At 43.6% G+C, this 22,546-nt stretch overlaps 1 protein-coding gene across 6 annotated transcripts in view; it reads right to left on the reverse strand.

The window, feature by feature from the left end:
* Positions 1 to 285: 285 nt before the first annotated feature.
* The window catches only part of pou2f2a (POU class 2 homeobox 2a), a 60,450-nt gene continuing 38,189 nt past the window's right edge, over positions 286 to 22,546 (reverse strand). For 2 of the 6 annotated variants that reach the window (XM_042422915.1, XM_042422912.1), the window contains exons 2-16: positions 9,664 to 9,729; positions 9,478 to 9,512; positions 8,962 to 9,018; positions 8,115 to 8,234; positions 7,394 to 7,729; positions 6,939 to 7,044; positions 6,736 to 6,827; positions 6,438 to 6,587; positions 6,209 to 6,350; positions 5,921 to 6,069; positions 5,616 to 5,813; positions 5,239 to 5,441; positions 4,308 to 4,376; positions 3,857 to 3,930; positions 286 to 2,006 (exon numbers count right to left, since the gene is read on the reverse strand). In XM_042422915.1, the coding sequence (XP_042278849.1) occupies positions 1,678 to 2,006; positions 3,857 to 3,930; positions 4,308 to 4,376; positions 5,239 to 5,441; positions 5,616 to 5,813; positions 5,921 to 6,069; positions 6,209 to 6,350; positions 6,438 to 6,587; positions 6,736 to 6,827; positions 6,939 to 7,044; positions 7,394 to 7,729; positions 8,115 to 8,234; positions 8,962 to 9,018; positions 9,478 to 9,512; positions 9,664 to 9,729 (2,126 nt within the window). In that variant the 3' untranslated portion in view covers positions 286 to 1,677. Of the gene's footprint in view, positions 2,007 to 3,856; positions 3,931 to 4,307; positions 4,377 to 5,238; positions 5,442 to 5,615; positions 5,814 to 5,920; positions 6,070 to 6,208; positions 6,351 to 6,437; positions 6,588 to 6,735; positions 6,828 to 6,938; positions 7,045 to 7,393; positions 7,730 to 8,114; positions 8,235 to 8,961; positions 9,019 to 9,477; positions 9,513 to 9,663; positions 9,730 to 14,709; positions 14,804 to 22,546 lie in introns of those variants that run through there. The other 4 variants (XM_042422914.1, XM_042422918.1, XM_042422916.1 and 1 more) reach the window with 4 other exon arrangements.

Below are 22,546 nucleotides of genomic sequence, written 5' to 3' on the forward strand. Positions count from 1 at the left end.
AGGAATGAGAGCCGGCTGTGACTAAACTTGTCTTTATTGACTCATTTAGCCTTCAGTCTCAATGGTTATTACTTTAAATCTCCAATCACAGCCCTATTTCATACTTTCAAAATGGTCGCCACTCTTAACAAACGGCATTTCAGTGTGTGAAGTTTCCAGGGCATGTTCATTTAGCCATGGAGTCATTCATAATAGGTTATTTTTAAGAGTGGGGAAAGAGTGGTGCGAGTAAGAGCACAAAATGTCACATGTTTACATCTTAACAAATTCATTCACACCTTGAAATCAACTCGCAGTGTGCCAGCTCTATTTTGGAACCGTGGCACTTGGTGAGGACTGAGACGAGCATCTTTTCGCTCAGTCGGACCTCCGTCATCTCTGTTCCTGCAGAATAGTCACATTCAAAACAAAATACACGCTGACCACACAAATGTGTATGATGAAGACAATGATGATGACACTGATGATGATTTAAACCCCCAAAGCTAATACTAGAAAAGCTGCAACAATAAATAGGAGCTGGATTGTATTATAACACTAATAAATAATAAAAACAAACCCCAACAGTCCTTCTCAAAGTGTAAAAAATAGATACCGAATAACAAACTACTGTTAAGGACATTAATTAAAGGAAGGAATAAAATCAAATAGGAGAGTTGAAAGCTATCCTATGCTCTTAAAACCAGAGGTAGGTAAAGAGACTAAAACGCATGAAGTCGTTGAGATACAGTAGTTACTGGCAGGCAACAGAAACAATCTTCTACAAATTTATCCAAAATATCATGACATGACATGAAATAGCATGAAAACCTATGACAGACACATGAGCTGAGACAAACAGGATGAGTCAATGGCAAGATGGATTGGCTCTTGATGTGTGTGTGTGTGTGTGCGTGTGTGTGTGTGTGTGTGTGTGAGTAGCAGTAGCAGTAGAGTCCTGGTCCTGGATAGCTTCAGTATTTACACGTCCTTTGAATAAAGCTTTTCTCTCCGTATTTTTGGTTTTTGGTATTTGGGATTTTGGTATGGTTGTCGTTTTTTTTTTTTTTTTTTTTTTTTTTGTCATTGTGTATTCCTCCTCCGCCTCCTCCTCAGGTAAATTTTTGGTTTAAACTTATCCTCCCTACTCCTCTTCCTTCAGACCCGCAGCTTTTCGAAATTATAAAAGAAAAGGAAAACGTAAGCGCAGTCCTCCTCTCAATTTTTTTTTTTTGTCCTTGCCGCCATTCCTTTGTCACATAGTCAAGTTATCGTTTGTCATTTTTGGTTTATGCACTTTGACATGCATCTCTGCCGTCTCTTCCGCCTCTTTGTTAAAGAGTCATTGGTTTGTTTTCCTTTAGAGAGAAAGAGTGGAGAGGTGCCATGTCGATATCACACGTTATTGACAAAAAGGTCCCACGTTGCCTCCTCTCCATCTGTTTGGATAGATAAAGATTTTTGGTTTCAATCTTCCCCTTTCCCCCCCTTCTCCCCTCTTTCACTTCTTTCCCTCCCTCTCTCCTCTTTCATTCTGTGTATTTTTGGCATTGAAAGACTGGGAGAGAAAGAGGGAGAGAGCCATTGCGAAAAAATAACGGAAGAAGAGCGCAAGAGAGAGAAAGAGATAGCTTTGGTGTGAAAGGCGAGGTTCTTGTTTCCTCCTTCCTCCTCCTCTCTGATTGGCCCTTGGCGTGGTCACTCAATCTTGGCCCCGCCCAGAGAGGGTGGGCTGTGTGCCATTTCGCTGGAGGAGCAGGAAGAGGCGGGGCTGGAGCAAGGGGAGGGGGTACAGGGGGTGGGGCTGATGCTGCTGGCAGAGGGGAAGGGGGAGGCCTGGGAGGCTTTGGCTATGGCAGCGCTGACCAGTCCAGCGCCGGGTTTCTGGCCCATGTGGAGGAAGGCGGGGTGGTTGAGGAAGAGGGAGGAGGCGAGGCCCCCTCCCTGGCCCCCAGAGGCCCCCAGCATCACCTTACTGCCCCCCTCAAGACTGGAAAGAGGCAGCTGGCCACCACTGGCTGCTAGGGCTGAGGGAGAGAAGGAAAGGTTAAAGGTTAAAGGAATATTTCACTATAAGACACTTTAACAGTATTTGTCACCAAGAAATGATATTTAGCGCTGTTGAGGATTTATAGTTTGTGATAAAGTGTTCATTCAAGGTTTCGGTCTACCAACTTTCCTTCAACCAACCTCATCCACAACTACTCAAGTTAATGATTTTCTACAGTGCACAGACCACAGAAAGTGCCCGAACTTGTTGCATTCAGTAGAAGTAGGAGGAGAATAACCGTCACTGCCTCTTTTAAATGGAAAGCAGAGGGAGCGGTTATGAGGAACTCAGGAAGCTGTTGTACACTTCTACCTGTTCTTTGGAACCGTTTGAGCTTCTAAGCTGAGAAACACTTGACAAAGAAAACAATCTGATATCAATCACATTTCAATGCTGTGTTCCAATGGAAACTTGTTGAATTTTTTGTATTTTGTCTTATATCTGTAGCAAGCTAATCTTGTGGCACAGCACTGCAACAGGTAAATTGAGTGGTCTGTTGTTATGGAAACAAGGTGCACAATTGTCTGTTTTTCCCCTTGAAAACAGTGCTTCATGCGGCGCTTCTTTCACACATAAAATGCTACGAATGAGCACAGCCTGATAATGTTTGTGATTGCATAGCAACAGCAAAACAGATTCTTATTTTTTTTCATTTGAGAGGAAGCATTAGGCACCCCTACTGCTCAAAGTGCAAAATGTGCAGTGGGTCACTGCATTATGGTCTGTTGAGCCTACGTTTGGTGGAGAAACTGTTATCTCTGCCTCATTTATGATCGATTTCTTGGTGTATGAGAGTTGAGCATCAAAATGGTGTGAAATGGTGAGTCCTAAGTAAAGCTCTTGTTCTGTGACTCTGACACCAAAGCCTGACATTTAAAGTTGACAGTTTAAAAGTTTCATGTTGTCACGTTCGTTATAGCAGCATTTATTTACATAAAAATAAAAAAAATCTCCTATAAATTACAAGAAGTCGCTCCCAAATAGCGGGTTTAACAACAGCGCTAAAATCATTTACGGTGAGTTTTTCCTTTAATAAACAATATATTTAATGAATGATAAAATACAGGCATGAAAAACTAAAGATGAGTGAGACAGCACAGACGCACACACACAGCCCACACATTAACACAACCAATGTCACTCACACACAGACACTTGATGGGATGGATTCATAGATATTGATGACAACATATGAGAAATAAAGTCATTCTTGGTCTCTCCACCTCTCTGTCTCTCTGTCTATTCAAGCGTGTCTCCACTCAGAAGTCTGCCAGAACGATTTTGATGCACCCACCATGGTAACTGTATTACTCATCATGATACTTCTCTTTTTAATATGGCTCTCTCCCCCCATCACACCCTCACACTACAAAGTATGATTAAAAATCAGCTCTGCTGACGGGGGTCGGTGCTGTTTGGCGGTCAATTCTGCAGGACTGTACACTTTTTTTCTTATTTTGCTATTCTTGTATACTTTGCTCAAGTGTAGGAAGGTGTGTGGTATTGTGTACATAGTGTATCTGTGTATGTTTGAGCATTTATGTGTGTAGGAGTGTATGACAGACAAATGTTTGTGTAACTGTATGAGCGGAGGAAAATGTACCCCCTGTGCACTTAACATAAAACTCTTTTCTGTGTTTTTACAGATTCTGTGACCTGAAGATTTCCTCTGAAATGAAATAATAAAGTACCTCCACCTCAGCCTTGACCTCTAAATTATATTCTGTTGATGAGTAGTGCTGATGCTAAGCTTGATGTCTCTTTTTTTCCTCCTCTTTGCTGGAGTAAACCCATTTGCCTTTCAGCCTCTCTTTCTCTCACACACACCTTGGATAGTGGCCAGGGGATTGTTACCGAGGAGGGCTTGGTTCATCCCTGTGTTTACCCCCATCACAGTGTTCCTGTTGTGTCATACACGCACACACACACACACAGCACCATACATGTGCAAGCATATATACACACACAGACAGGCAGAGGAGAAAAGGTGGGAAAGAAGCAGGTTTAGCAGCAAGGACAAGCGGAGGACAAATCCAGTCCTGTACATATAAAGAGCAGTAAGTTGCTGTACAGTTAGTTGGCTGTACAGATGTAAACAAGAGGTTAGAAATGCAGAAAGAAATAGAGCATTTTAATATGTATAAAACACCAAAACTATCACTGAATATGCATTAATGATGGTAGATAGAAATAATTCAATACACAAACAGCATTTTGCACTTTCTGCATGAGTTGTGAGTAAAACGTGACATGTAACGTGCGTCTTTGTCGTATTCACCTCAAGTTTGCAGCAAAATCGGTGATGTAGTTAGACACGTCACCGTTCTTTTTACCCATACGCCATAAGCTGTGAACACAAGAATCACACACAAACACCCACAAAGACACACAGGGTTAGAATCACTGCTGCACAGTGGAAGCAGTGGTGCCCAATGGCATGTTGGGATATCAGTGTGTCTGTATCAACCATTTAACTACAAACTGCAGGTGAACCGAACGTGGTGCAGTGCTGTATTCATGTTTATGGAAATGTGTGGTTGTGTGCAGTTGCAATATTTTGCCTTTATTTATTCAGTTGACAGGGAAACTGTTATTTTTTCAAATATTATGATTGAGTTGATATATTCATATTTACTTCAAAAGAGAACTAAACAAAGCCCTAATACTTAAAGGATCAGTTCACCCAAATACAAAAAAAACAACAATTATTTTTTCACTTATATCTAGTGGTACCTGGCTATGCATATAGTTTTGGTTTAATTTGTTCAGATTTTGAAATACGTCTCTGATATTTCTGCTGCCAACCCAATACAACGGAGGTGAATGTAATTTCTTCCGTGGTGATCAGTGTTGAAAAATATATTTCAGCAGCAACATCTCTGAAGAGCTTAAGAGGCTTTGACGGAAAGTAGGTTCAATGGAAACATTTCTGGAGAGAGATGTTGCTTTTTAATTTCTTTAAATGTAACTTTTCACTGTGAGCACCATAAACAAAACTGTCTCCACTGGATCGGGATGGTTGCAGAAATCTCAGAGCCACATAGTTCAAAAACTGGACCAATTAAAAATAATTTGCATGGCTATACACCACTAAAGGTTAATTAAAAATATGTGTTTTTGTAATTAGGGTGAACTAACCCTTTAAAGCCCTAAATTTGCCCAAACCATGACTGCAGTGAATTCCAGGTGGTGTATTGTGGAAGTCTTACCCTGTGTTAAGGTTGAGTGTGCTGTGGCTGGGAGTGGCTGGGCTGGCCGTGCTGCGGGGAGGAGGAGGAGGAGTCACTGGGGAGGGTGCAGAGCTGAGGGAGGGGTGGGTGGAGGTGAGGCTGGAGGTCAGGGGGCAGACGGAGGACATGGTGGTCACTGTTGTGCTGAGACTGGTCACGGCCTGCGACAGCTGGCTGGACATCTGTCAGAGAGAAACACAGAGAGATGAAGGTTTCTGTAACTAATTTCTGTAACTAACCACAAACAGCTGCAGCACAATAACAGGGATGTTTATTACAAAATACACACAGGGGAGATGCTGTAAGCATTGTGAGGCATCCATGTCCATTAAACTATGTTGATTACACACACGTACCATGTGAGGACTGTAGCAGGGGGGTTTGTGCGTTGGTGGGGCAGTCGGGGGCTGGCTGGGTAAGGGAGGGGTGGCACTGCTGGGATTGATGCGTTTCTCTTTCTGCCGGCGGTTGCAGAACCAGACCCGGATCACCTCTTTCTCCATGTTAAGCTGCTCGGCGATCAGCAGGATCTCTTCTGAGGTAGGCTTCTGGTTCTGCAGGGAGGGAGGAAGTCGGTCATTAATTTTCGAGTGAATAATTGTAATTCTCCTGAAAGGTTACCATTTACAATTTAATCAGCCTTTTCAGATTTCTGACTTACCGTCAAGAAAGCGCGCTCCAGGGCCACGCGTACATTCGTCTCGATGCTGGTTCTCTTCTTTCTGCGGCGACCAGGAATCCCGTCAAAGCCCAGAGAGGGAGAGGACAGCGAGCTGGGGCTGGGCAGGGTACTGTCTATGGACATGGTCTCTGAAGGAGAAATTCACATGCACACACACACACACAGTCAGTCCCAATCTGACTACTTTTCATAACACCAACTCTATGTAGTCATAAAACTTGTGTGGGCAGATGTGGTAAAAGTACTGTTATTTTGACGAAAGCTCACCTGCGTCATTGAGCCACTTCTCCAGCAGTGGCTTCAGCTTGCACATGTTCTTAAAGCTCAGGTTGAGGGCCTCAAAGCGGGAGATGGTGGTTTGACTGAAGTCATTGCCATACAGCTTCCCCATGGCCAAGCCAACATCTCCCTGGGTAGATATAAACAGGAAGAAAACACCGTCAGACAAGTCGCAACACAGCGATGACTAAGAAACGTACAAATATAACCTTCCCACCTGTGTGAAACCCAGTTTGATGCGTCTCTGTTTGAAAGTGCGGGCAAACTGCTCCAGCTCTTCAAGGTCACTGGGTTCTTCGGGGTGAGAGGTCACAGAGGGCACCGTAGTCACGCCTCCAGCCACGCTCACCTCCACACTCTTATCTCGCTGTAGCAGGTGCAACAGTGGAGGATTGAAGGTGAGAGAGAAAGAGAGAAAGAAAGACAGTGAGAGATGGAAATGTCTGTTGATCACTGGTTTCTATAGAGAGTGAGCGGTCCTTTTGACTAACATAAGCATGACATTTTCCTCATACCGGTGCTTGGAGCCCCATTCTAGTTGGAGCAGACAGCAGGCTCCCTTGGTTTTGCTGAGGTAGCGGAATAAGATTTGGTGTCGATAGGAGTCCTGGTAGAAAAGGAAAGAACAGTATTTGCTATAATTACAACAATAAAGCAGATTTTATATTAACATTCTGAAATTTCGGTCAAAAAATGAAAAACTATTCCTGTAACAGACCTTGCTGGCCCTGCTGTGCCTGTGGGAGGAGGAACTGGGCAGGAGATGGGATCGAGTGGCCGGGCACCAACACCAACTGCTGAAGCTGCAGCAGCTGCTGGATGTCCTGTTCAATCAGGAGAGAACAGAGAGATCAGAGAGAATAAAAGCTAAAAAAAACCCCCAATTTTTTAAGAACAGACTGAGGGCTGAGACACACACAAACAAAATCTTATGGTATTTTATCTATCTGCATCTGAGAAGAGGAACAGCTGTGGACTTACAGAAAACATAGTAGGAGGAAAAACTTTGTTAATTGTTTAATGTCAGTGAAAAGAAAGGGAAAATGCGTGCAAGGTGGAAACTGTGAATCATGAAATATACAATTGGCATGCAAGAAGAATTGTTCCACGGCTTGACACTGGTTCCTCAATCAAGCTGCTCATCAGGAAGTGGCTTTGATCGGCAGTCAGTACCTGGGCGGTGAGCTGGATTGGCTGGGAGAGGGTGAGCTGGGGTGGAGGAGGTGGGACAGGGACACTTTGGGCGGTCTGTTCCTGTGTGCTCTGTCCCTGTCCCTGGGACTGCGTCTGGGCCTGCTGGCCTGTTTGTCCCGCCTGCTGCTGCTGCTGCTGCTGGGCTTGCTGATTTGCTGCTGCGGCAGCTGCCTGAGCTTGCTGATTGGCTTGGGCGGCTGCGTGGGCAGCGTGAGCGGCGTGGGCTGCACTTGACTGCTGCACAGCTGCAGCCAGGAGCTGCGCCTGAGCCTGCTGCAGCAACAACTGCTGCTGTGCTGGCAACAGAGCGGTCAACTGGCGAAGAGAAGAAGAGGAGAGGAGAGGAGAGGAGAGGAGAGGAGAGGAGAGGAGAGGAGAGGAGAGGAGAGGAGAGGAGAGGAGAGAAGAGAAGAGAAGAGAAGAGGAGAGGAGAGGAGAGGAGAGGAGAGGAGAGAAGAGAAGAGAAGAGGAGAGGAGAGGAGAGGAGAGGAGAGGAGAGGAGAGGAGAGGAGAGGACAGGAGAGGAGAGGAGAGGATAGGACAGGAGAGGAGAGAAGAGGAGAGGAGAAAATTGAGAGGGAAATTGACAGAGAGAGACAAAGAAGGAAACAAAGTGTTCAAAAAGCAGCAAACAGAGAAGCAAGCAAGGTAAAAGCAAAGCAAAGTGTGTGTCTGTGCGCATAGTGGGCGTGTGTCTTACCCCTGCTAGTTGGGAGCCGGTCAGCATGAGCTGTGTATGTTGCAGGGCTGTCTGTGAGGGGGTCGGGCCGTGAGAGTGAGGAAGGGCCGGGGACATATCACCACACTCCTCCATCTTGTTCTGGGAGAAATACAAAGAACAGAGGGGAAAAGGTAGAAGAACATTAATGATAATTTAAAAAAACATATGGGTATTCACAGCATAACTTGTAACATTATGTTAACAGAAAAAGAGATAAAGACAGAAAGCTTAGAACTGGTCAAAAAGGCCAATTAGAAACAACTACGTAAGCTTACCTGGCTGTATAAGATCATACTATACAATTCTGATTATTTGAATTTTATGTTTAAATTTAGTCACACGTAAGCCGATCAGAAATGTGTCTATAGTCTTTCTCACGGAATGAGATCACTACGCTCTCTTTTCCTTGCACAAAGGGACGATCCTTTCTCCCAGAATCAGGCGTGTTTGGACTGGCATGAGGGGACTCTTCCAGCTCACGGATTTGCATATCTCCCATGACATGCAAATTAGGAAGATTTCACCTTTTGGTGAGTTTGTAGCATTATAGAATTATTTCAATTCTAAACGTGTTTCGTGAAGGGAAAAGTGCCACCACACTCACTACTCTTGTTGAATTTGTTTACATTCAAGATTGGGCGGAGAGTCGACACATTATGAACCTCAACTCTGAACACAACAAAAGATCAATTCAATGCATAGAAATGAACACAAAGCTAATACTGTCAATAAACGTATTGTGTGTCGTTAAAACACAAAAGATGCACAAACATGGGCGCAGACATACGCACAGACACGCACGAGCAACATGATAAATCACACTCACCTTGCTGCTGCTCAGGGTTGGTGAAAGGGGAAAGGGATTGACTTTCATTGACTGAGCCTTGTGGAGGAGAAACAGACAAAATTAATTTAAATAACACATTCCATTTTCTCTTACTAATGTTGATTAATCAACTAATTAGCTGATCATTAATCTTTAAAATTGATGAATTGTTAAATTCATTTATGAAAAAAAAATGCCAAGCATTCGCCGGTTCCAGCTTCTCAAATGTGAGGACTTGCTGCTTTTCTCTAGTTTGTGTAATTGTAAATTGAAGATCCGTCATACAAAACAAAAAAAGTCACTATGGTTTCTGGAAAACGGTGTTTTCCCTCTTTTGTGACATGTTATTGACTACAAGATTAATCAGAAAATAATCAATAGATTAATTGATAATGAAAAAAACAATAGTTAGTTGCAGCCTTGCAAATATCTGACAAGCACTTTTATCTTTTTCAGTACATCATGTAGATAAAAGAGGTGGGGAATAAACATAATAATCACATGAGTGAGATGTACCTGGTGATTTGATTCAGGTCCATTACGCTCTGAATCTGTGTGGGAGGGAAAGGAAAAAATGAGAAATTGGTCATGTGTTAGAGCATGAACGCACAAGCAGATGACTGCGATACTGTTATTGCATACGTACAACTTTATACTTTGTACTTTGTTTGTTTATTTGCCGGCAACAGCAGTGTATCTTACCTGTGCTGTCCAATGGTGAGTCAGCCCCTAATTTCTCAACCTCTACTGGCTTTGACATCCTGATATCTGTAACAGGAAGACACACAGAGACATCTCACCGTCAACCAGGCTGACTCTTAAATCTGTGTCAGACTGAAAAATGCAGAACAAAGCAGAATAATTTAGATTTACGGAGCAGCTGATCAGAATCTCTATGACGAAAGGGGAAAGAGAATAGCCAGGGTGTTGATCTTAGATAGGGTAGCATCGATCGTTTCCAGGTCACAGAGCAGGCCTACACACTGTACAACAAACAATGTGGCTGAATCATTCACAAGTTGAATGCAGCCCACATTCATTCAATCTTTCCAATTAGTGGTTTAACATGGAGTAGGTTGACCCAAGGTGTTTGCTTGTTCTAAATTTAACTCAAGATGTTTACGTGGGAGCAACTTGAACTAAAAATGTCTCACGCCGTGTGTCACTCATTACAAGACCACATCACTTCCTGGTTGATACTGTATTGGGACAGTCCCTATGGCAACAGCATCTAATAGAAAAGTGCCAGCAGTTCAAGTCTCTCTTATTTATCACAAAAGGAATAAGGTATTTTGTCAGAGAGTGAAGGGGAGATGTGAATGATTATTTTTTTGGTGAGTTGTGTGTGTGGTTGTGTACATGTTTATATACTATACAATACTGTACAATATTTTTGTCTTTGTTAATCACCCAATAGTATTATTTAAGCCTTTTTTTTAAACCACAAACTGTAAAACTTTTTGTTGTGTCCATTTGAAACTTTTTTTTGTCTCTTGTTCTCTCTCTCCCTGAGACACACACACACACACACACACACACACACACACACACACACACACACGCACACACACACACAGAGCTACTTCCCTTTTGTGAAAACATGCAAATCTGCCCAACGACCAACTAATTATATCTGCCACCTGCATAATAAACTCTCAGTCTCCCTCCTTTTTCTCTCTCCCCTTTCACCCGCTCCTCTCCCCCTTTATGTCTCCTCTTTTTATCCTGTTGTTTCTCATGTTGCAGTTGAGAGAGCACTGATTGTAAGACGAATGGTAATTTTGCCATCAGGTTACTGCTGTGTTTTTATCAACATTAATACAGAAAATACCCTTATTTGACTGTCCGTCTACAGTTGAGCAGCGCTGATAACTATGTGGTCAAGTGTGGTTTTCACCATTGGGGGGCAGCAGTGACACATAGAGAAGATGAGAAACTTACTCTACTGACCACCTTTGACCTAATGCCAATTTTAAATACTCAAACTATCAGTTCTCTGCAATCATTGTGAAGAGAAGAACTTACACATTACAAGCCCCTCCCTGATCAGAAACACATTTGTGTCAGTCAAACAGATGTGAGATCAGTGGACTTTGGCACATGCTGTGTCTTTAGGGGAAGGGGGAAGTGGCGATCAGCTTGAAAAGATCCACTATGCCGCCACACCGGTTATAACACGGGGTCAAGATCACACATACACATACACACACAGTGACCGCAGGATTTCCCTCAAATAAATGGACTTCTGCAAAAGGCTAATTTGGTCACCAACCATGTGGATGCAAATCCGGTTAATCTATTATAGGGTCAATTTGTGGTTATTCCAAAATTATTATACAGCATGAGTAAAAATAGAACCAATAACTGTCCAATGTTGCTCAATTTCTGGCAAAAAAACACTGAATTAGCAACCAAATGTAAAGTCTTTCACTCAGCACATACACATTTAAACTTCATGGACAGGTAACATACAGTAATGCACTACAGTATGTCACTTCTATTACATTGGACTATTTTGTGCTCATATCATCAGAGTGTGCAGTGTACAAAACTAAAGCCAAATCCATCAAATAAACAAGATTGTCCAGGTCATAAAACTACTGTAATGGTGAAGCTCCTCCTGTATAGGGGAGTGCTGCCTCTTGCAGTGGCAGCACTCACCCACAGGACACCCGGCAAAGGTGTGTATTGATTCATAGTTCAAAATGGCCTACAGACAGTAGCATGGTGGATAATGTGGTCAGTAATACAGTACTGGGACAGTATATCAAGATGCTGTGTCTTTTTCTCACTTCCCCTCCCGACTTCCCCTTGTACCGGGTTGAACACAGAGTGCTAAACCCAACACTTACTGTCAGCGATGCTATTAATATTAGCCTGCTCTCTCTCTCTCTCTCTCTCTCTCTCTCTTACACTCTCTCTTTTAAAACACACTGCCACACACACAGACAACTAATTTCACCTGACACAGAGCAGAGTTACATTACAGAATTAGTAAATATTTGTACAGTTTTAATGAAGTTGAGGCTACATCTCTTAATAGTGACTCTTTGCTTGTCTTTGTACATGGTTACCCCATATGAACTGTATCTGCAGAAGCGGTGAGAGACATTTTTTCCAGTTTAATTACTATGTCAAGTTCGTCCATCATTAAGCCGTTACAGCGTATGCTAATCGTAAGACCAAAGCCAGGGGTTTATCTTTTTGACCCAGCGAGACCTGTATACCAGTGAGACTATACCACACTCAGTTTATCTTAAACAGACCAAATTTTATGCTGTATAATCCTGTGTCATGAATAAATGATGCAATACAGAAGAACAAGGAACAACAGCGTCTGTGCTCAGTCTGGACTGTTTCTGTTATTCTCCTCTGGGTATTTTGGCTGAGATGAAACTCTGCTGCAACTACCCTGAACCCCCCACTGCTACCCCTCACCCCACTTCCTGATTCAGGACACAACCCGACCGCCAAGGGGGGTGTCTGGGAACTGGAGTCATCACACCAACTTAATACGGATTTCAAAAACCAAGCAGCGCTGAAGGGTGCCAAATTTGATTGCAAAGAGAAAATTTCCATTTGAAACGGAGCATCAATGGGTGCGCATCTGTACTGGAATGAAGTAACGAGTTGAAGTTCAATTTTGAGAATAAAATTAAAAAAGTAAAATTAAAGTGCAAATGTAAGGATAAAGAAATATATGAAATCAGAATTTAAGAATAACGCAAAGATGTAAAGAGGAAAATCTTACAATAAACTAAAAAGCTGATGGAAAATCTGAGCTGTCACAGCAGCAGGCTGACCATCAACGCTGTGACATTTCATTATATTCTGTGCCACTGACATTGTTGCTTTGTTGTCAGTGTTAAGATATTTGCCACTATTGTCTATTATACAAAAAAAAAAAACAATGACTCAATATGCAAGATATAAGTTAATTAAAACACCTATGAGTATCAGTGTTATGCTATTTGGATATAAACAGAGATCACAGTCGGTTAATAAAGTAATTAAAAAAATATGCCTGAACCTTGCTGACAGTTTATACTGTATGCAGAAATACAGTCAAAAGTCTGGACACACTTTCTCATTCAAATGAATGTGAACGTTTGTCCAAACTTTTGACTGATACTTAATTTTTCAGGGTAAAGAAACATTTCTTTGCTTACTGAATTGATGCAGATAAATAAGATTATAAATGCAGGAGGCATGTAGACAATATCATGCATTACATTAAATAAATTTGGGAAAATGTCACTGTGTAGCCAAATGAAAACGTAATAGTCCCCAGTTATTCTCTGTTCATGTGGAATGAATATCGAATTGTTCAATCAACTTAAATACGGCTCAGCTAGCAACATGTGGAAATAATTGTACAAACTGTCTCGTCATTTTTAACTTCACAAAATTTCTTATCACGTTTCTAAGAATTTCTTTGCATTAACTGTTTGAACTGTCACACTTATATTCACAAGTGCAACAACTGACAACGTTTACAAGTCTCACGTATTGGATTTTATTTTTTATTTGATGCCAAACCGAGTTTTGTTGTGTTTAACATGCAATGACAATAAAGCATCTATCTGTCTATCTTTAGTTTATATGCACGCTCATCAAAAGTAGAGTGTTGTTGTTTTTTGATGCTCAGGATGAATCACTCTGATCATAGTAGCATACAAAAGGTCACAGCAGTAACCACGTCAGCTTAAGAAATTACTCCTGTGATTTTTAATCCATGAATTGCTTCTTTTATATTCTCTGAGACTCGTCATCAGTCAACTGAGACTGTGTCGGCTACACTTCTCACCACCTCGGCCTGACCTCCAAGATAAGGCCATAAAGTAAGCGTCAACTTTTGTTCTGCTTTGTTTTAATTTCATTTTTTAAATAGTCAGAACGACAGTTATTTTAGGCATTTCCTCTTTTTACTGTCTGTTTTAAACATGTATGTTAAGAGTGCTTTAAAAGTGTCTTTTAATTAATTGACAGAAACTTAAATCAAAAAGAGATGATCAGTAAAACACCCCCTCAACACACACACACATCTCCAACATGCATCGGCGCACACACGCACGTATGCACACACAAGCAGACACGCAGACACACACACACACACACACAGAAAGTTAACACTGGTTTCAAAGTTGAATGGAAAAAGAACACCCCATAAGTCAATTATTTATGACCTAAACACAAATGTAACAGTGCCGCAGTGCTTGGCAATAAAAATAAAAGGTGTTTTGTGATGACAGATGAAAAATAATCACAATATAGAAAAATACCAGCGAGTTGCAAACTATGATTCAAAAGACATTTAAAAAGAAACTTTGTTACTGTTTTTTTCATTAAGCTTTTCTAACATTCAATACTCAGCATAAACACAAACACAAACACACTCACACAGAGGCATGCTATGGGCTGGCGAGGTGTCTGACCTTTCCCTCTGCCTGGCGTCCGTCCATCCATCCATCCATCCATCCATCCATCCATCCATCCATCCATCCATATCTTTCTCTTCGTACCACCTCTCGCTCTTTGATGTTCTCTAATTAGCTGAGCTTGTTAGACCCAGTGGCATTAATCAGCAGTGTAGCACAGTTCTCTTTCTCACACACATACACAAACACACACACACACACACACACACACACACACACACACACACAGTGCCCTCTCCCTCACGCAAAGCTTAATTGGCGTTGGTAAATGAAGGCCAGCAGAAAGAGGGCTGCACAGACAGTCACTCACCTGGCAACCACATACTGGAGAAGTCCTTTGCTGCAAATGCTGCTGTCTTGGTCATATCTGTGTCTGTGTGAGAGTGTGTTCGCGCTACGTAAAGAAAAACGCTCACTCTCCCTCTCTCTGTCTCTCTCTAACCAAAAGGAGGAGTGTATTAAATCATATGGTTGAGTGGATCATTCTCTCTCTCTCTCTCTCTCTCTCTCTGTCTCTCTCACACACGCATGATAGTCCACACCCCCAAGCCCCACCTCCTCCCCACATCCTGCAACATAACAGGAAGTAAGCCTCAAAAGCTCAAAAGAGTAGGAACTCTGCACAGAGGACAGAAAAAGAAGACAAAAAAACAAAAAAAGAAAGAGAGAAAGGGGGACACGCAAGAGGTTAGAGAGTGGGAGAGAGTGAGTGAGCGAGGAGATTGAAGAGATAGACAAGGTGAAAAAGAGGGGGATGACGGGTACCGATGGAAAGTGATGGCGCGGCTGGAAAGAGCCACTCACACACACGCTCACTCACACACGCAAGAGAAAAACAACAATGATACATATGTATGACATATGACCCAGTGTGACTTCAAAACCTCTTAAAAATTCAACTGCTTAGACTTTTTCCTCAACTCTAAGCTATTTTAATGGTGACTTGAAGCTTATTTTGTCAACCATGAGTCATGAACTCGTCGGTCATATCTGTGTTGATATCTGAGAATGGGGGTTGCTGCTATAGTAAGTATATCTGTGGGTGTGAGGTGGTCTGTCGAGGGAGGTCGACACCAACAAGAGAAGATGTGAGACATCCTCAGCCACAGCACCACTCTAACCCGAGAGGAAGGAAAAAGTGTGTCAGAGCACACTGTACCACTGACCAACCCACACTAAGGACTGCACGCAGTGACACACCACTGAAACCCACACCATGAATCTTTACATGTGACGAGTGGATGTGGCATCAATGGAACATTGCACGTATGAGCCACCATCAGTGCCGCCCACAAGGATTAACAGACTAAGACGCCACAGAAAAAGTGAAAGTCTGAGGTCGGGGAATGATCTTGAGGAAGAGGAACAGCATGTTTCAGCAAAAATGCTGCCTAGATTTTTTAAAATCTGAAAGTGTTGACGTGCTGCTCTGACAGTAGGCTGAACTGGCCACAAGGTGGCACTCTTGATTCTTTAATCATGGTGAACAAATGGGCTCCATCTATAGAAGAGGAGAGGAGGCAGGCCGCTGATCACCCCCCTTCCCCCTCCTCTTCATCCTCCCATGGTCCGAGTTCACTAATTCAAAAGCTAACAGCAGCAGAGTCCCCAAGTTTAACCTTATAAATACTTTATGTGGTGATTTACAGCAGTCCAATGTACTGCTGGATAGACGCTCACTAAGAAGTGCATATGGCGCTTCAGAAGAGGGGCTCTATCTTACAGAGATATCTTTTTAACATCCATCCTACATATAAGACATCAAATAAATACAGAAGGCTGGTGTTCTGACATACAGTATGTAAATATATATTTACTATGAGGATGATAACAGCATAGAAACTTTGATGAGATGGGTACAGAGTTGTCCTACAAACTCAAAAATGCAAGATTTTTTGGTAAAGCCTGGATTTTGAGCTCACAGTGTTACTAGATTATTTGATAAGTGGATCTACAGAAAATTAATCAGCAACCAATTTCATAATTGATAATCATTTCAGTAATTTTTCAAGCAAAAATGTTGAACGCTTCAAGCCTCTCAAATGTGAGGATTTGCTGCTTTTATTTGTCACATATGACATTAAACTGAAGGTCTTTGGATTTTGGCCTGATGATTAGATAAAACAAGGAATTTGAGGATGCCACCATGGATTCTGGGAAATTATGAGCAAATAATTTTTGCAATTGAAAATTCATTGACCTAATTGAGAAATAACTGGCAGATAATGAATACTGAAAATAATCATTACAACTATAGCTGGATTTATTTCCCCAGTTCCTTTCTTTTCATGGTGTTAATAAAATAATCAATTAATATCCCTGTTCAACACCTGTAAGTGATGGCTGCACACCAAACACACTTGAGGCCTGAGACAAATCTTCCAATTTCATTCCAATTATTGGACAAATTATTAACATTATAATGTCTCGGCCTTTTGGCCTTCATCAAAGCATGAGCAGCAGATTTGTTTGTATTCCTGCACGTGATCAGCGGAGAGCGAGAGTGTGTGTATGAGTGAACCGATTGGCCGGACCTGTCCGAGGACAGTGACAGACTGCGGGTGGGGAGGGGGCGTTTCTCCGGGTTAGAGGTCGTCTGGGCAGCCTGGCTTTGGCCGTGACCTTTGTTCAAACCCCAATTTACCCTCATAACTAGCAAAGTGTGTGTCTTTGTGTGTGTATGTGCGCATGTGTGTGTGTGTGTGGGCGTATGTGTGTGTGCATATTTGTTTCCAATGGGTGGCTGGTGAATCTAAGTGTGCTCTGTGTGTTTATGTGTGTATTGTACAGTTCATGGCCATGGGGGGCCTTCCTGCCCCAAGGAGGTCTGAGCCTTGGTTACCATGGAGACCAGACCTAGCAACACTCCAGTGTTGCCACTTAGAGTATATTGGGCCAAGGGCAAATGGTCTCAATTGAAGTTGACATATTAACACAAACTGCATGTGGGCTGTGATATTATTCATTTGGAAGAAAAAGAATAAATAAAAATACATAAATAAGTATCATTTAGATTATTTCAATTGGGGAAATAAGAGATACGTTTACACAGATTGTGTTTTGGTCACCACTGAAAGTTACGTATGTTCATAAGATAACACACACAAACACACAGAGATATACTCACACACACACACACACACACAATCTGATAGTGGGACCCCAGGGAGGAGGATGGGGGAGGCTGAAGCCTCTAGAGTGCCATCAATCACTCCACTGTCAGAGCGAGAGGGAGAGGCAAGGAGGGAAAGAGGGTTGGGGTATGGGGGTTACTAGGAGAGAGAAAAAGAGGAATAGGGGAATAGTAAAAAAGAAAAAAGAAGAGGAATGAAGGAGAAGAGAAAGAGTGATGGGAATGAAAGTGAGAGATAGAGACAGGAATAAAAGGATTGGAAAAAGGACGTTAACTTGGGGTGAGGACGGTGGGAGGAGGATGGAGGGATGGAGAATGTGTGTATAATGGGTCATTGCAGGGACAATTCTGAGGTCTCCAAACCTGTTCAGTATCCCTCTATGGCTCGGCCCTCCTATATCTAGTGCAGCCTCAGGCCTGGAGCACACACTGCCTCTAATTCATATAATCCATCATATTCCTCTTCTTATAGAGGGGACAGAGCATGGCTCAGTGATGGACCCACCAAGTCCTATACACAGTCCAACTACAAGACTCTATTCTACAAGGTGAGAGATTTAAAATCCAGTCTAGTGTATAGGTGTGTGTGTGTGTGTGTTTGTGTGTGTGCAGGTGTAGCCCCATGAGGAGTTGCAGGATTATAAACAGTGGGTCTAGCAGTGTGGGGACTAGAGAGGTTGAGGTTTTGTATGAGAAGCAGCAGGGGCTAAAACACACTCACACTGTTGGCTACCATGGGACCAGCGCCATCTCACAAGCACACACACACGCCTACACCTTTACAACACCTATTCCTCTCCTGTCCAAATACCTCTCAGTCGCTCCTTTTCCTCTGGCCCCTCCGCCCCGTCATCCCTCTCTCACACCATTCCCCTCCTCTCTATATCATCTCGGCAGCCCATAGGGAGCCAGGCTTGTCTAGACAGACACCGTTCTCTCCCACGATCCTACCAAGGTTAAGACTCAAATCTTTTTCTTCGCTCCTCTCACCCCCTCTTCTTCTTCTTCTTCTTCTACTGGCAGAAGAGCGGAGCGGAGGGTTTACCTGGAGGGACTAGTGGCCTTCATCGCTGGCTTGAGGGGCACCGATGCCACTTCAGACCTAACTTTTCACTTACACTGACAAAGTAGGCTGTTGTGTTGGATTAGCCTTCATATTTTCCACATTAAAAACCAGACAAATGGGGGTACTTCAGTTATGGGGACTGCTGTCCTCCTCGTAGTCCACCCTTCCCATCTTTCACCTCAGCCTGTTCTTGGCCTGCTCTGCCTCTTTTCCTTCAAACCCTCTCATCATCACCTCACTCTTTTTTTTTTTCATGCGACCTTCCCCTTTTCTTTCTCTCATTCAAACTTTCTCCTCTCCTTCTCTGTCTCTCTTTCTCTCTCTCAGACCTGCTGGTCAGCAGCAGCTGTGACATCACTGGCCACTGTTCTCTGCTCGGATTGGACATTCGGCCACGTTGCCAGGCAACAGCAGTGAAAGGTCTCAGTGTGAGCGTGTGTGTGGCGTGTGCATGTATATGTGTGTTTATGTCTGTTTATAGCTACGTGAGTGAAAGGTGTGTGAGCGATTTTCCTTGCCTTGCCCTTTATCTGTGCATGAAGAATGATCAGAACAGATCTACTTCTATGCTTTATCTCAGATCAAAGCATGTAGATGATTGGGCTGCCTCGCCACTCTCCTCCACCACAGAAGAAGAGGGATGGGTGTGCATTGCGTTAATGAAAAAGAAAGATGGTACGAGCGTGCGCGCGTGTCAGTGTCTGCACTTGAGTCGAACCAAATAAATGTGTATGTTCGTGTTGAATACGGGTATATGTCTGTATGTTGTGCGTGTATGTGCGTCTAAATATGTGTGTATGTGTGTATGTGTGTGTGTGTGTGTGTAAGCCCCCGGGAGCGGGTGGTTATTGTATCTGACACAGCAGCTCTTTCTCGCGCCTCATATTTCTGGGCCGATCGATTCCTCTGACTCCCGACAAGACAATAATCGCACCTCCCTCTCTCACTCCATCACTACCATTATTACTGACCTCCCCAGGGAACGAACAGGGTGGAGGGAGGGAGAGAGGGATGAGGAAAGAGGGAAGGATGGAAGGAGGGAGGGTGAGGAATGAGAGGGGGACATGGAGTTGACAAAATGAGCCTATGATGATGAAAAAGCAAAAAGGGACAATGTTGAAAGTGAGACAGGAGGAGTTGGCCTGGAAAAGGGACATCAGAGGCGAAGAAAGGGAAAGAGACAGATAGACAGAGAGAAGGAGACAGAGAAGGAGAGAGGGTGAGAGCGAGGGGGTTGAGATAAGGTGATGGAAGGATGAGGTCTAAGGGAGAAAAGAGAACAGGAAAAATAGGGATGTGACATCCGGGTGAGGTGATAGAGTGAAAGAAAGAAAGAGAGAAAGCCAAATCATAACAGGAAAGGGCAGGACAGAGGCCGGGGCATGGTAAAAAAAAAAAAAAAAAAAAAAAAGGCAAGCAATATAGATCACAGCGAGAAAAAAAAAGGAGGACACAAGTGAAGGAGTGCAGTGAGACAGAGGGCCGAACGGAGGGACAATAACGGAGAGAATTAGTGGAGAAGAGATGAAGGATTTGCACTATCTTCTTCTAATAAAGGAGAGAATGAGAGACAGGGACCGGGGAGAGAGATAGAGAGGGAGGAAGGGAGGGGTGGGGTGGGGGTTAGACTGAGGTGAAAGAGGGAGAGACAAAAAAAATATATAGGAACACACTCCAGCTCACACACAAAAACAGAGATATGCACACACAGACACACACACACGCACATAAAGCGATGGCTGTAGTGCTGTGGAGGTCAGTGCTCAGAAATATTATTAAATTGACAAGAGTACAATAGTTGATTGGCAGGCTGACTCCTGCACTGCCATTCAGTGGAGAAGAATAGAGGCAGGGACACACACACACACACACACACAAAATGCATACACATCACAGAACAATCAACACAGCATGTAGAGATATAGAGAAACAAACACACACTCACACTCTCTTTTGTCTGTGCTGTGCGTGCATGTGTGTGTGTGTGTCCGTGGCTGCCTGCGTGAGCCTGTCACTGCTGCTTCTATGCTTTGAATCCAGATTACAATTACAGTAATTGGCTCTCAATTCGAGGGATTGCTGTTTGACCCCCTCACCTCTCTCTCTCTTTTTTCTCTCTCTCTTTTGCTCGCTCCCTCACCCACAATTTTGCCTCTTCCTCTACCTAACCCCCTCCTCCTCCTCCTCCTCCTCCTCCTCCTTCTCCTCCTCCTCCTCCCCCTCATCAATATTCCTCCGCCTCCTACCTGTATAGCTACATCCATCTTTCTCGGGGTGCAATCCCTCTCCCCCCTGACCCTCCCTCCTTCTCTCTACCTTATCCCTATTCTGCCCCCTCCACACACACACACACACACACACACACACACACTTTTTATCCCTAGCTCTACAACTATCTTTCCTTTCCTTCCTGTTTTCCATCCATTCTACTCCCTGGCTGTTCTACTTCTTTCCCCCTTTTGCCACTTTTTTGCCTCACCCCACCTTTCTTTCAGATAGTTGGGGGGGGGGAAACTGGGAATCTATTGTATACTTTATTCATGCTGTATTTATTATGAAGAGATAGCTGTTCAGCGGTACAGCCAGGGGGATATATCTTGCATTTGGGGAAAGAGGTGAAAGAACGATAGATAAAAAGAAGGAGGTAAGAAAGGGGGTGATAGAGGTGGTGGTGATGGTGATGGTGTGTTGGGGAGATGGTGGTGAAGCAAGCGAGAAGGAGGAGGGGGGTTAGGAAATTGGTCTGGCTAGCGGAACAGCTTTTCACCTCTCTCTCTCTCTCTCTCTTTCTCTCTCTCCCTCTCTTTCTCTCTCCCTCTCTCTATTCTGCTTTGTATTCTGCAGAGATGACAGGGGGAAAGCTTTATTGCTCCGAGTTTGTATCGATCGGGGCCCCTCTGAGGGGGGAGGCTGGGGGACGCGCTGAGCAGGCCCTTTCTCAACGACCGCAGCTCCAACAACCTCCCCCCCCCCACACCAGCCTCCCCTCCCCTCCTACTAACCTCCCCCCCATCCCACTCCTCCCTCCAAACCCTCCTCTTGCTCGCTGGCTCGCTCTGAAATTCAAATTCAAGGCTCTTATTCTCAAAGGTTAGGAGAGGGAGAGCACGGGAAAGCAAGAGAGAAAGAGAGACAGAGAGGTTGAATGAAAGAGAGATGGAGGCGTCTGGCTTCTTCTCTTGACTGACGCCCTGAATGGAGCTGGGATCTGATAAGCAGAGCCCACAAACACAAACAAGGGAAGAAATAGAGAAATAAAAGAGAGCAAAAAAATGACCAAGAGGAATATATCATCTTTCTTTCTTCCTCATCTTTCCATCTCCTTTTCTTTCTCACTAACTCCCCCCCTCCTCCCCCTTCTGTCCTCCTCCCTAATGTATCTCCATATTTTTCCGAGGTGAGAATGATTTTGTTGACAGGTGAAGAATGAGTTGGGTCCGAGCATGCATAAACCCCTCGGCTTCTGTCCTCGTTAGAGGGACACGAGGAGAGCTGGGATCCACTGAGAGACAGAAAGAGCCCATGTGGATCTCACTACATGTTGTGTTTAACTATTTCAATGAGGGACTAAAATAAAAAATCTCTCCCAACGCAGAAATCTCCACAAAGCATGGATGAAAATCAGGGAGTTAAAATAACAAATCACCAAATCTTCAGGCTTCTTTTCTGTTTGACAAGCATTAAATGAAAAGGGGGCAAGACCCAACGTCAAAGCCAACTGACCAAACACTTGACTCATACATGGAAGTGTCCATGTGCACACATACACACACCCACACACACACACACACACACACACACAGCCTATTTATCCGTTAATGGCATGCACAGCGCTGCAGTGAGGCTGGGGAGAGGAACAGATTGTCCATCAGGGGGTTACAGGGTTCAAGTCCATGACCAGAGGGCTAGAGGAAGGTTAGGGGGTTGTAGGTTCAACTCCCAAGGGGA

The sequence above is a fragment of the Thunnus maccoyii genome, chromosome 10 (genome assembly GCF_910596095.1).
Source record: "Thunnus maccoyii chromosome 10, fThuMac1.1, whole genome shotgun sequence".
NCBI classification, from domain to species: domain Eukaryota; kingdom Metazoa; phylum Chordata; class Actinopteri; order Scombriformes; family Scombridae; genus Thunnus; species Thunnus maccoyii.